Here is a 15444-nt window from a genome sequence, read left to right on the forward strand (position 1 = left end):
CGGGCTTCTGCAGTAATTTCTCTTTCTGCTTTCTGTTATGTTTAATACATTCACTGGTGGTATAAACCAATTCTTATTATTATTCGAACTAAATTACTAACGGACATCTAAACAAACAAATGTCAAAGGCGGGACAGTCCTTACAATTCATATGAAACCTCTTATCTTGGCTTAGGCCACAATGCTCAATTTCTTATTCCAGAGAGTTTTCTCATACATCTTTGATACATTTACATGTTCACTGGTAACACAAATCCTAATTATTATTTAGATAAATAGTAAAAAGGTAAAGGTAAAGGTACCCCTGACCATTAGGTCCAGTCATGACCGACTCTGGGGTTGCGCGCTCATCTCGCATTATTGGCCAAGGGAGCCGGCGTATAGCTTCCAGGTCATGTGGCCAGCATGACAAAGCCGATTCTGGAGAACCAGAGCAGCACATGGAAACGCCGTTTACCTTCCCGCTATAGCGGTTCCTATTTATCTACTTGCACTTTGATGTGCTTTCAAACTGCTAGGTTGGCAGGAGCTGGGACCAAGCAATGGGAGCTCACCCCATCACAGGGATTTGAACCGCCGACCTTCTGATCAGCAAGCCCTAGGCTCAGTGGTTTAACCCACAGCGCCACCTGGGTCCCCATAGTACAATTTCTAAAATGCATGTACATATAAATTAGTACTTACATTTCTTATGTTTAGTGTTTTTTTTAGTTTGAGCATGTATTGACTAAGCAAAAATACTGTGTTTGGATCACACATATATACAAGGGATTGGTTCACAGGTGATAACAATTGCTGATGACAATTAGGGAGGGCCCAGAAGGATATTAGTACTTGCAGTATCTCTACTATTTCTCTGTGTTATACTGCTGGTGTGTTAGTTTAAATGAATACAGAAAGGTCAAGATCTGAATTTAAACCGTCCGGTTGTAATGTCTTAAACATAAAAATCACTTTAGTTTCTTGTTGTCTTAATATTTTTAAAATATCCTGCTTGTGGTATTTCTTAGGTGTATACTGCCAAATGCCAAAGAACATTAAATCAGAGTCACTGTGCTTCATTTGTAAAAAAAATGTGATGTAAGAGGAGCTTCCATTACTTTATTGCGGATGTGTGATCTATGTTCCCCTATGCATAGCTTTAATGGTCGTGTAGTGCTTCCTATATAAAATTTGTTGCAAGGGCACCGTATGCAATAAACAAAATTCTTAGAGTTGCAAGTTGTCATAGAGTTAATTTTAAAGGTGAACCGCATGTGTTCACTCTTGATCTCTTTCACTTGCAGACTGTAGGGGCACATATTACATGAAACGCATCTATAATGGCCTTTAGTGATAGTAGATGGTGGTTCCAAACAATCAGCCTTAACCAATTGGTTACGTAAAGTTCCTTTCTTTCTCAACCCTAAAGGGGGGGGGCTCTTTGCACCCAGGGATATCTTCCACAATATATAATGTTTCTAATGTGGCTAGCCAAGGGTGTGAAATCCATCCCCATGACCAGGCGGGTAGGTTTTCTGTTGTTAAAACTATCAGACCGTGTTTCAAGTAAATCTTCCCGGTTACAACTGTCTACATGTCTATACGTGTCTTGTATGATATAATTAGGGTAACCCCGATTGATGAGAGCTTTTCCTAGCTGATTAGCTGCATTTCTGTAGTCTCTCTTGTCAGTAACCTTACAAGAAACCAACAGATCGTTTCTCCCTACTTCATTACTCTTCCAGTCATCCTTCTCATTTGATAAGGAATTTACCGTATGGACAGTTAATCAGATTGAAACCCTCCCCTTTTTTGTGGGAAACTCCCTTATTCCAAGCCACAGCTGTCAACTTTCCCTTTTTTTGGGCTGGAAATTCCCTTATTCCCGCTGCTATCCTGGATTGTTAGATATACCGTAGACTGTCCCTGGGACAGGTGAGGCTGCTGATCCCTTATTTTCAAATCCGAAAGTGGACAGCTATGGATTGAAAAGGAATGCTACTGACAAGAGAGACTACAGAAATGCAGCTAATTAGCTAGGAAAAGCTCTCATCAATCGGGTTACCCTAATTATATCATACAAGACACATATAGACCCAATGAGCTTGTCAGTTGGCCTGAGGGAGAACAATAAGTCTAATTCCTACCAAGGAGAAGAAAACCTGGCAGGACAGTTTACTCCATGGTCTTAACCCCTTTCTGCATTGCTGATTTGGACAGTTGACAAAAGTTTTCCTTTCATTTTTAAAAATCAAGTTTTATTGCAAGTTTTATACGTGAGACACAATAAATATCATACTAATCTATAAGGGAAAATAGAAAAAAGATTAGGAAAGGAAGAAATGAAAGGAAAGCAAATTACCTCTATCAAAATTAAATAAATATTCACCCTTATTCTGCACACAGAAATGTGAGCCCTCCCATCTCCCATTTGGGACCTAGATCCTCTTCTCCCAGTGTCTAGTCCTTCATTTTCAAGCTGTCCCCTTCCTCAGTGTATCTTCCTTGATTTGAGATAGGGAACTCCCAATTACAGAACAAAATGTACGTATAACAAGAAGAAAGAAAGTTTAGCGCTGACCAGGCTAGGAAATTGACAGTAGCCTTGATGATTTCACTATCCTATGTCTATGTTTCCAAAGTATTATGGAGAATGTTTATAACTACAAAACAATAAACATGGGAAAGTAAATTATTTCTCACTTGCTGCCCTCTTCTTATCTCTTCTTCAGGGGCTCGCATTTGTTTGGGAATGCAGCTGGCAAAGATTGAAATATTCATCTTCCTGACCAGCCTGCTGAGGGCATTCAGGTTCCAGCTGCCAGAAGGAGTCAAAGAACTCAATCAAGAGGCTACAATAGGGGCTACAACACATCCCTATCCTTATAAACTCTGTGCAGTTCCCCGTTGCAACACATAATAAAATATGAAAATATTAGGGGCTGCACCCCTGCTTCCTCCACTCGGTGACCCCTTTGCCACTCCTGACACATGAACCTCCTAGCATTTCCCCTTCCCTTCCCCGTCTCATCCCATGCAACTTCTGAGGTCTCTTTTCACCTTTGCTGCTCCATTTCTGAAGCCACTTCTCTCTTATCTTCTGCAGCTCTGCTTTGCACCCATTTCCCCCATCACCCCATCTCCTCCTTTCCTTTAGGCCCTTTCATGTCCCTGCTTTCATCTCCATCTCCATCCCCATCCCTCCTTACTCTCTCCTCTTTGGCACCTTTCTTTGCATCCCCGTTCTTACTCTCACTCCCTTTTCCCCTCCTCCTTACTTTTCTCAAATCTCCCTTACACACACATTCCCACACCTCCTCCTCTCTCCCTCTTCTGCAGCCCCCTTACAACACACACCCCATGCTGAGATATGTTATTGTATCTTTGAAATGAGCAGACTCCTAAGAACAATACTGTCCCCTTGTCCAGTTGAAGAAAGTTAAGTTTCTTTGATGGATACTGCACATGTGTGCTTGTTAATAAAATATCTCTTCTAAATCAGTACATTTAACCTGGAGCTTCATGTTGAGGACCACACATGGTATCAGGAGTGAAATACATTGTGTGGAGGTACAATGGAATATTTGAAGCCTTCACATCCTTTATCACATTTAAGGAATGGGAGAAGTTTGAAACAGATATTCCCCTGACTTCCACTATCCTTTCCTTCAATGACAGAAGTTTGAGTAAAATGGGGATGGAGGAAACTGAGATAACTGTGGCTTTAACCTCTAGCAGACCCTAGAACAATGGAGGGGTGGAGGAACACTGAGAAAAATACAGTGGTCCCTCGACTTACGAATTTAATCCGTTCCGAATGCACATTCGTAGGTCAAAAAAATTGTAAGTCGAAAAATGTGGTTTCCCATAGGAATGCATTCGTAAGTCGAGTAAACCACATCTAAAATTCGTAAGTCGAGAAAACCCCATCTAAACCGCAACGGTTTTCCTTTCAGATGTCGAAAAAAATGTGTGTGGCCATTTTTTTCATTGGTAACTCGAAATTTCGTAAGTCGAGTACCTCGTAAGTCAAGGGACCAATGTAAGCAGTGCTAATTTTCTTTTAAAAATGTTTAGGGGTACTCTCATTTTGACTCAAGAAAATTGGTAAAAAATAAATACAATAAATGGACAAAAGTACAAAGATTCACAAAATGTTTAGGGGCATGTGTACCCCTGCATACCCCCTACTCTGGGTAGCTTTCAATAGAACATTAAAAACAGAATAAAACTTCAAACATTAAAAACTTCCCTAAACATGGCTGCCTTCAGATATCTTCTGAAAGTCGGATAGTTGTTTATTTCCTTGACATCTGATGGGAGGGCGTCCACAAGTTTTCCCTTTTCTCACGAGGAAGCCTATTCAGCATAAGGGAATTTCCCTTAAAAAAAGGGATAACTTGGCAGCTATGGTGGGCACCACTACCAAGAAGGCCCTCTACCTGGTTCCCTGTAACCTCACTTCTCACAGCACTGTCTGTGTGTGTGTGTGTGTGTGTGAGTTGAGAGTGAATTTCATGCTCTTTATTCAGCTCATAGTCTTCAAAGGAGAAGAAGGGAAGAATGGCTCTTTCCCCAAAAACATCTGCTTATATACATTATTTACACAATGGGCCTTGCATGATTGGCTACTTCAGGGCTACACCTGTGGGCCAATCAGGTTGTGGATTGACTTCTGCCAGCAGCCTGATTGGCTGCTCCTGCAGGCCAATCAGCTTGCGGATTCACTTGCACCTGGAGTTGGATTGGGTGGCTCCTGCGGACCAATCAGACTGCTGATTCTGGATCCTATTGTTTTAGGATTCAGCTCAGTACATAACTGTGTGTGTGTGTAGTAACAAAGAGAAACAGCAGAGATGGGTACAGAAGCAACCAGCCAAAAGCTAACTATACAGAAGAATTGTCAGGGGGTTGTTGCGACTACTCTCGAGTAAAGACGCTCCAGGATGCTCTATCTTTAAGAGTTTTATTGTGCATATTATTTACAGTGCAGAGAGAACAGAAAGCATGACTGCCTAGTCCGATTCAGAACCCAGCAATGGCTTCTTCCGGCTCTTAGACCAGCATAAAAGCCGGGGCACCCAAAAACGTTGCCCCTTAGCCCTGTGTGTGGGCGCACATGCGAAGTGCTGGTAAGGATGACTGGTGGGGGCTCTCTGTAGGGAGTTCCCCTGACAAGAATGAAATGAAAAGTGAAATAATAGAGAGCAAAGAGACTTTGGAGAACAATATGGATGAATGATTGCCAGAACAGAAGGATGAAATGGTGGAGCTGGAGGCAACAGAGGTTGTAATGAAGAAGAAACAAAAAGTGTCTGGAGGATTGAAACAGCCAAATGACGCAGTTGTGATGTTGGAGGAGTGGAAGGAAGCCATGGATGAAGAGATGAAGTGACATCCTAAGCTGGAAGAGATAGAGTTGGAAGAGAAAGGAGTCTGCACACAACTTGGAGTGACTTTAGGGAGTCACTATTTCCCCCCAAAATCAAGATGGAAAATCACAGCAAACACAACAGCTTCAGGTTGTGCCCTCCAGAGCTGAAGAAATCAAGTTTGCTCCCTCTCCCAAAGGACACCCTTGAGAATTTGAAGGTGGCTCTCATATCTCCTCCCAGTCTCCTCTTCTCCAGGATAAGAATGGGCAGATATTTCTATCTTATCCTGTGACCCTCTAAGCAGAAATGCTAGAAATCGGCCCTGAAATTTTAAGCATGTGAAGACTCTGCGCCTCTTTCCTTATACCCTGCTCTCAATCAGTGTATCATTTCGAACACATTCAGTTGGATGGGTGGGAGGAAAGAGTGAATTTACAGTTCACAGCAGGCTGTTGTGCCAGAACCCTCTCTCGGGTTCAAGGGAGAGAAACATATTGCATTCATTAATTAATATGCAAATAATGCTTGTTCTTTAACTGTTGCCAGCCTGACAAGTAAAGATATATCTTCACTATTTGTGTAAGACTTTTTATATATATATCACAAATAGCTAACAAAGGTTATGGGCTCAGTCATGGCCAGCAGGTGGCACTAGAGGGTAGTAAGAAGATTTTAAAGTCAATCCCAGAAACCAGCAACTTAAACTCAGCACAGTAAAGGATGTTCATACAGATTTACCCCTTGATCCATGTCTGTTGAACTTCCTGGCACAACTTTGTCTCAAAGTTCAGTTCATTAAATTTAACTTTTTTCTACAGTTCATTAAATATTTTCCAAAAAGAACTTTCATTGGTGAAAATTTCCAACTCAAAATTCTGAATATGTGGCAGAACGGATGCAAGGAATCATAAAACCCACTGACAAATACCCCTTCCTTTTGGTCCATTTGGGAACCAATGACACTGCAAGCCATAGCCTCCAGAAGATCAAAAGTGATTATGAGGCTCTGGGCAGGAAGCTGAAGCAATTAAATGCACAAATTGTCATCTCATCTGTCCTCCCAGTTGAACGACGTGGCCCAGGGAGAGAGGGTAAAATAGGGGAAGTGAACAACTGGCTTCGCAAATGATGCAAGAAGGAACGGTTTGTATTCTTAGATACCGGTCAGCAGTTTCTTGAAGATGGACTTCTGGCAAGTGATGGGCTGCACCTCACAAGGGTTGGGAGGAATGTTTTTGCCAAGAATCTCAAAAACCTCATCAGGAGGGCTTTAAACTGAATTATGTGGGGGAAGGAGACAGTGGTCCGGAAGGTAGGAGTCTATCAAGTGCTGAAGATGATCATCCAAATGTCAGGGACCAAATGGAGCAAACAGCACACAAACCTTGTGGTGGGAGGAAAAAATCCTTCAATAAGAGGTTGGGAGGATGATCAATGGTCTTCAATGTCTGTATACTAATGTACAGAGCATGGGAAATAAACAAGATGAACTTGAGCTCTTGGTACAGCAAACTAAATATGACATAATAGGTGTTTTATTTAATAGTCATTTTATTTGGCAGACTTCTGACTCGGAGCAGGGCAAGGGGTAACAGAGGCATCACTGAAACCTGGTGGGATGATACTCATGATTGGAATGTTGTAATAGACCAAACAGGAAAGGAGGAGGAGTGGCGTTATATGTCAGAGGTGTGTATACCTGTGAAGAGATCCAGGATTTAAAACTCCAAAGCCAAATTGAGAGTATCTGGGTTAAAATTAAAGGAGAGAAAAATAACAGTGATCTCATTGTGGGAGTTTACTATAGATCCCCAAGCCAAACTGAGGACATAGATGATGCCTTCCTGGAACAGGTGGCCAAGCATTCAAAAGGAAGTGAGATAGTAGTAATGGGGGATTTCAACTATCCTGATATTTGTTAGATGTCAAATTCAGCCAAGAGCATAAGGTCGAACAGATTCCTCACTGGCCTTGCAGACAATTTCATTGTCCACAAAGTGGGAGAACCAACAAGAGGATCAGCCATTTTAGATCTGGTCCTAACCAATAGTGGCAGGATCATTAGGTGGGAGTGATCATGCTCTTCTGGAGTTTATTATACAGCAGAAAGGAGCAACCAAGCATACCAAGACTCAAATTCTAGACTTTAAGAAAGCCTACTTCAGAAAACTTAGGGAAACGCTTGGTGAGATCCCATGGACAGAAATACTAAAAGGGAAGGGCATTAATGATGGTTGGGAGTTTGTTAAAAGGGAGATATTAAAAGCACAACTTCAGGCAATACCAATGAGACGGAAACATGGAAGGTGCCTAAAGAAGCCAGGGTGACTATCTAAAGAAGCCAGGGTGGCTATATAAAGAACTTTTAACTGAGTTAAGATTTAAAAGGGATATGTACAAAAAATGGAAAAAGGGGGAAACCACCAGAGAGGAATTCAAACAAATAGCCAGCACGTGTAGAGACAAAGTCAGAAAAGCTAAAGCACAGAATGAACTCAGGCTTGCTAGAGAGGTTAAAAGCAACAAAAGGGGCTTTAATGGGTATATCCGTAGCAAAAGGAAGAACAAGGAAACAGTGGGGTCACTCAGAGGAGAAGATGGTTAAATGCGAACAGGGGACAGAGAAAGGGCCGAACTCCTCAATGCCTTCTTTGCCTCAGTCTTCTCCAAAAAAGAAAACAATGCCCGACCTGAAGAATATGAAGCAGATGATTCAGCAGGGGAAACACAGCCCAGAATAAGTAAGGAGGTAGTACAAGAATACTTGGCTAGTTTAGATGTATTCAAGTCTCCAGGGCCAGATGAACTACATCCAAGAGTATTAAAAGAACTGGCAGAGGTGATTTCTGAACCACTGGCAGTAATCTTTGAGTATTCCTGGAGAATAGGCGAAGTTCCAGCAGACTGGAGGAGGGCAAATGTTGTCCCTGTTTTCAAAAAGGGGGAAAGAGATGACCCAAACAATAACCGCCCAGTCAGCCTGGCATCAACACCAGGAAAGATTCTAGAGCAGATCATTAAGCAAACGGTCTGTGAGCACCTAGAAAGGAACGCTGTGATCACTAAAAGTCAGCATGGGTTTCTGAAAAATAGGTAGATGAAGGGAACACTGTGGATGTAGCGTATCTTTATTTCAGCAAGGCCTTTGACAGGATGCCCCATTATATTCTTGTAAAGAAGCTGATAAAATGTGGGCTAGACACTGCGACCATTCAATGGATTTGTAACTGGCTGACTGACCGAAATGAAAGGGTGCTCATCAATGGCTCCTCTTCATCCTGGATAGAAGTGACTAGTAGGGTGCCACAGGGTTGTGTCTTGGGCCCAGTCTTATTCAACATCTTTATCAATGACTTGGATAATGGGCTTGAGGGCATCCTGATCAAGTTTGCAGATGACACCAAATTGGGAGGGGTGGCTAATACCCCAGAGGACAGGATCACACTTCAAAATGACCTTAACAGATTAGACAACTGGGCCAAAACAAACAAGATGAATTTCAACAGGGAGAAATGTAAAGTTCTACGCTTGGGCAAAAAAAAAAAAAAAAAAATGAAAGGCACAAATACAGGATGGGTGACACCTGGCTGGAGAGCAGTACATGTGAAAAGGATCTAGGAATCTTGGTAGACCACAAACTTGACATGAGTCAACAGTGTGATGCAGCAGCTAAAAAAGCCACTGCAATTCTGGGCTGCATCAATAGAAGTATAGCATCTAGATCAAGGGAAGTAATAGTACCACTGTATTCTGCTCTGGTCAGACCTCACCTGGAGTACTGTGTCCACTTCTGGGCACCACAGTTCAAGAAGGATACTGACAAGCTGGAACGTGTCCAGCAGGGGGCAACCAAAATGGTCAAAGGCCTGGAAACAATGCCTTATGAGGAACGGCTTAGGGAGCTGGGCATGTTTAGCCTGGAGAAGAGAAGGTTAAGGGGTGAGATGATAGCCATGTTCAAATATATAAATGGATGTCATACAGAGGAGGAAGAAAGGTTGTTTTCTGCTGACATGGAGCAATGGATTCAAACTACAAGAAAGAAGATTCCACCTAAACATTAGGAAGAACTTCCTGAGAGTAAGAGCTGTTCGACAGTGGAATTTGCTCACAAGGAGTGTGGTGGAGTCTCCTTCTTTGGGGTCTTTAAGGGGAGGCTTGGCAGCCATTTGTCAGGAATGCTTTGATGGTGTTTCCTGCTTGGCAGGGGGTTGGACTGGATGGCCCTTGTGGTCTCTTCAAACTCTATGATTCTATGATTCCACTTTGCACCTGTGAATTTTTGCTTACAACACCTTCATTTGATAAGCCTTGTGTTGGTAAGCCAAACGTTACCTGCTCTTGGAAGACAGGAAAGTCTAAAAACTGCATGCCAAAACCCACTAAGTGGTGTCTCAGTGCTTTTCTCAAGGAGAGCAGTAACTGCTGCTCTTTTAAACCTTTAGTCACAGCAGTCAGTCTTTCAAGAGGTAGGTTGTTGGGCTCTAGCTATTCAGTTTCTGGGTCAGACAGGCCCAGAATGTCTTTTCCCATTCTGGATACACATACACAGTTACAGTTCAAATGTCTTCCAGGGAGGGGGAGTGTGACGACCGGTGTCCCACTCTCTCCTACTATCACTGCGACACAGGAATCCAGAGGGGAAAACACCCACCCTCTTCTCCTGCGGCCTCAAAAATAAACCCCTTTTTCTAGTGGGTTTCTTAGTAAGGAGAGCCTTCCAGCTTACGTGGCCTGGTACCCTAAGAAACTCTAGGCTGTCCGATGGGATAACCTCTTGCCTACAGTAAAGGGTCTCCCTCAGTTTGATTCCCCACTGTAAAAGTTTGCCCTTTTCACTCTGGCAACTTCTTGGCACCTCAGGTTTCCCTTCTAAGCCTCCTCCGTGTAACTCCAGGACACAAACTGCCACCTCCCTGCCTGAGGTGAGTTTTGCCCTCTCTTGAGCCACCACGGCTGTGTCCTGGTACCTCGCTGGACAAATAAGGACGGACCTTTTTGGCAAAACAGAGATGAAGTTTTATTGTGTTAAAAGCATAAGTGTTTCTTTAACGTGTCATGTATTTATTTGCCTTGTTCCAGTTGTACAAAAAAAAAACTCAGTCAAACATTTAACTTTAAGTTTTCCTAGCCTCTTCACTTTCTTCATACAAGCCACCACACCCTCCTCCCTCTCCCTCCTAACTGACCAAACCGACACTCCCTCCTTTTTAAACTGGGCACAGTCCCGCCCCCATCAGAGTTCTATGTCAGTCAGGCTGGAGGTGGGTTAACTCTTTGCCAGCCGGGTAGGAATAAACATTTTAAAAGTGCTTCAATTTGTCACATATCTCCCCCCACCACAAAGACATTGCGTCGGCTTGCTCTTAACTAACTAGAGCAATGCCAAAGCAATGGGCTTGGGGTTAAAAATACTTCAATGCATTCTATAACACTCATATTACAAAGTCAACTAAATTAACATCTCATGAACTTGTCCACAGATAAACCTTGTGTGGCATGTGTTAGATTATAACGCCTTAGCACAAATGTTTTGCTAGGGTTACCACCGTTTCCTATAATAATTTGCACCATCCTATACCTCCCAAAAATACTCGGATAAAGCATCCGCTATGATGTTTTCCTTCCCACTTATGTGCTTACCCCGTGTCTATTTTATAAGTTGCTAGGCTGGTCCTCCCTGGGATGTTGGAGAAGATCTGAGCCAACTGAGCAAGGACTATTTTTAACTGCTCCTTTTGCTCTGGGGTCAGATTTTCATCGAATGACACTTCTGCTAGAGTTGTGCCATTACGCAGCTCTCCCCACCCAGTTAAATGAATTCCTTGTGTCACCTTCCCCTTTACTTGTAACACCAACTTATTTCTGTCAAAATAAGGTTTTAGCAAGTTTACATGAAAATTTTTACATCGGTTCCCTTCCCCATCTAACTCTACTAAATAGTTCACCGCAGATATCCTCTCGACCACTTTGAAGGGACCGTCCCACGACATCTCCAACTTCTTTCGACGTCTTGTTCTTAACACGAGCACACTGTCACCGGGCTGGAAAGATCTGTCTCTTGCGTGTGCATCATACCACTGCTTCTGTCGACGCTGTGCCAGCTGCAAGTTGTGAGCAGCTTGCTCCCGTAACTCTTGAAGGTCGCTCTGCTGCTCCTGTAGATACGTCACAACATCAGGGCTGTCAATCTGTTCCTCCCCCGACCACGCTGCTTTCATCAAGTCTAGGGGTCCTCGTGGCTGACGTCCAAATAGGAGTTCAAAAGGACTGAAACCCGTGCTTTCCTGCGGCACTTCGCGATAACCGAATAAGAAGTGTTGCAGCCTCTCGTCCCAGTCGTTAGGATGATTGATGGAATAGGTTTTTAGCATCCGGCTCAGGGTTGAATTAAATTTCTCTGTCAAGCCATTCGACTGCGGATGATAAGCCGTAGTTTTTACATGCTTAATCCCACAAAGAGTTAAAAACTCTTCCATAGTCTTAGACGTGAAGGATGTCCCTAAATCTGTTATAATTTCTTTGGGGAATCCCAGCCTTAAGAACACCGATATGAGGGCTTTTGCTACAGCCTTGGAATCAATGTCCTTTAGAGGTATTGCTTCTGGATAGCACGTAGCATAATCCACGAGGCATAAAATAAATTTATTCCCGCTTTTTGTGACTCTGGAGATAGGCCCGAGGATGTCCACTCCTACTCTGGAAAAGGGCTCAGTAATTACAGGAATAGACTGTAACAAGCCTCGCATTTTGTCCGCTCTTTTGCCTGCTTTTTGGCAGATCACACAGGACTTGCAATACGCTTTGATGTCTTTGCCCATACCAGGCCAGTAAAATCTTGCTTGGATTCTATCACTAGTCTTCCTAATGCCTAGATGCGCTGCTGAGGGTGCGTCGTGTGCCATTTGTAGCACTTGCAATCGGTAAGCTCTTGGCAACACTAACTGTTTCTTCCTTTCCCAAACAGCAGCAGTTTTCCTCCTCCTAGAAATTCTATACAGTCTTCCCTCAATGGTGGTAAATAAGCAGGGGTTCTCCACAGTTACTTCTGCAGTAGGACTTTGTGCTTTACCCCACAGCTCTTTTATAGTTTCATCCTCTTTTTGATCCCTCAAGAATTGGGCACCGTGCTCCTGGACCACTGGCACGCTAATCAGCCCTTCGCCCTCACCAGGCTCTATGGGTGACTCTATAACTGCAGGAGGATTACTCTCAGTGACTTGAGACTGTGACCTAGTTATCATCTGAATACAGTGCTTCTGACTAGCTAGGTCATTCCCTATTAAAAAGGGCACCTCCAATTCATTTAGGATTCCTACTCTCCATTTTCCACAAAATCCTTTGTAGGTAATCTCAACTTCAGCTAATGGGACTTCAAAATGTGGGCCCCATATGCCTTTTAAACTATAGGACTGACCCTTGAGGTACTGCTCCTTTGGAACAAATTGTGATTGGACAAGTGAGACCTCCGCTCCTGTGTCCCTCAAACCTAAAAAAGACTGACTATTTAATTCAATTGGCTCCATGTAATCTTGGTTGCACTCCTGCTCAGCCCTCCAGACCTGCAAGACCTTGGAAGTAGTCTCAGCTGGACTGTCTGCTTTCTCTGAGCCTTCTGTCTGAGGCGAGCTATTTTCCTGTGACTGCATTATCAATTTTACTTGTTTAGCTGCAGTAGGTGTAGTTTGCGACTTAACCAGCAGGGGGCACCTGGCACGTACATGACCCTCACGATTACAGAAAAAGCAAGTGATTTTCTTTGACCCTGTCTTGTCAGAAACTGATTCCCTGACAGGAAAATTTTCTTGCCTGTCTTTATTTTCTCTGTTTCTCCATGGAGAACACTTCTGGGAGTGTTTTGGGAATGCTATTTCATTGAAATCTCCTTGTAGTTCATCTAAGATATCGGCGACCCCCGCCACAGTTTTCAGTTTTTTATCCCTCAAGAACCAACGTAAATTGTTAGGGATTTGCTTAAAAAATTGTTCCAAACAAATTAATTGTTTTAACTCATCAAAGTTCTTCACTCCACTCCCTTGAATCCATCTGTCAAGTAATTTATCTAAGCAGCTAGCTAGTTGGGCATAAGTCTCTTTATGTTCCTTTTTTGCCTCACGAAAAGCCTTTCTGCTTTGTTCAGCCGTGAGCCCACATCGAACCTTGACCCTTTGCTTATATACTTGGTAACATGACAGCTCTTCTTCCCTCAAGTCAGCATAAATTTCGCTTAGTATCCCACAAATTTGAGGTCTTAAATAAAGCATCCAGTTCTCCTCAGGTATTTGAAATTCCACACAAACACGTTCAAAGGTAAATAGAAACGATTCGACATCATCGTCTTTTCCAAATTTGGGAAATCTTTTTAAATTAATTGCGGTACTATCATTATTAACTGGACTCCTAGTTAATTCTGATCGCAACCGTAATTCTTCAAGCTTCATTCTATCCTGTTCTAATTGTACCCTTAACTTCTCTGACTGCATTCTCTCCTCAGATGCCATCTTTTCCCTCTCAGCTTCAATTCTAGCTTTTTCCCTCTCACTTTCAGCTTCAATCCTAGCTTTTTCTTTCTCACTTTCAGCTTCCATTCTAGCTTTTTCCCTCTCACTTTCAATTCTGGCCATCTCAATTCGTAGTTTCATAAGTTCTACCTCAGAACTTGGGCTTCCCTCAGCCCCTTCCGTTCTTTCATCTCCTTTTGCCTCTCTGGGTTTTCTTACGTGAGTCATTTTCCTCACAGGAAAATCCTGACAGACTCAAACCAAGCTAGGTGCGTGAGCTTTGAATTTCGATCACGACGCTGCCACCAAAAATGTGACAACCGGTGTCCCACTCTCTCCTACTATCACTGCGACACAGGAATCCAGAGGGGAAAACACCCACCCTCTTCTCCTGCAGCCTCAAAAATAAACCCCTTTTTCTAGTGGGTTTCTTAGTAAGGAGAGCCTTCCAGCTTACGTGGCCTGGTACCCTAAGAAACTCTAGGCTGTCCGATGGGATAACCTCTTGCCTACAGTAAAGGGTCTCCCTCAGTTTGATTCCCCACTGTAAAAGTTTGCCCTTTTCACTCTGGCAACTTCTTGGCACCTCAGGTTTCCCTTCTAAGCCTCCTCCGTGTAACTCCAGGACACAAACTGCCACCTCCCTGCCTGAGGTGAGTTTTGCCCTCTCTTGAGCCACCACGGCTGTGAGTCCTGGTACCTCGCTGGACAAATAAGGACGGACCTTTTTGGCAAAATAGAGATGAAGTTTTATTGTGTTAAAAGCATAAGTGTTTCTTTAACGTGTCATGTATTTATTTGCCTTGTTCCAGTTGTACAAAAAAAAAAACTCAGTCAAACATTTAACTTTAAGTTTTCCTAGCCTCTTCACTTTCTTCATACAAGCCACCACACCCTCCTCCCTCTCCCTCCTAACTGACCAAACCGACACTCCCTCCTTTTTAAACTGGGCACAGTCCCGCCCCCATCAGAGTTCTATGTCAGTCAGGCTGGAGGTGGGTTAACTCTTTGCCAGCCGGGTAGGAATAAACATTTTAAAAGTGCTTCAATTTGTCACAGGGAGTTATGTGTGTTTAGGGCAGGCATAGGCAAACTCGGCTCTCCAGATATTTTGGGACTACAACCACTGGTGGAGGGACAGGGGGCAGGGGGAGCGCACTACCCAGGCACCATCGAGAAGGGGGGGTACCATCACGGCCGCCCCCCGGACACACACTGTACCCCCCCATTATGGGCACCATGCCCCAGCAGGCGGCACGCCCCGCTCCAAGGACACACGCAATGTCAGGAGCTGGTGTGGGGGAAACGACAATCCCTCAGGCATAACGCAGGAACATTCCAGCCACCTCCCGACGTGATTCATGACCCGAACTTGTCTGTTTGCATGGGCACATGTTCCATAAATCTTGCAGAGTAAAACACACAGCAGATTGAGCCTGAGGTTTGTGCACTAAACTACTAAGAATTGCTAAGAATTAAGCAGGACAATAGAAAACATGTCTCCTCTCGCTGAGAGAAGTCCAAAGGAAAACAAAAACATACAACAGAAGCAGGATACAGCATCACACATCCTATCATGGGCGTAC

The 15444-nt window shown here is 43.5% G+C and overlaps 1 protein-coding gene across 1 annotated transcript in view; it reads left to right on the forward strand.

The window, feature by feature from the left end:
• The window catches only part of LOC118078446 (cytochrome P450 2J6), a 71934-nt gene that overhangs the window by 23444 nt on the left and 33046 nt on the right, over nucleotides 1–15444 (forward strand). The window contains exon 9 of the mRNA XM_060274309.1: nucleotides 2715–2881. Coding sequence (XP_060130292.1) covers nucleotides 2715–2881 — 167 coding nt within the window. The remainder of the gene's footprint in view (nucleotides 1–2714; nucleotides 2882–15444) is intronic.

This window comes from Zootoca vivipara, chromosome 5 (genome assembly GCF_963506605.1).
Source record: "Zootoca vivipara chromosome 5, rZooViv1.1, whole genome shotgun sequence".
In the NCBI taxonomy this organism is placed as follows: Eukaryota; Metazoa; Chordata; class Lepidosauria; order Squamata; family Lacertidae; genus Zootoca; species Zootoca vivipara.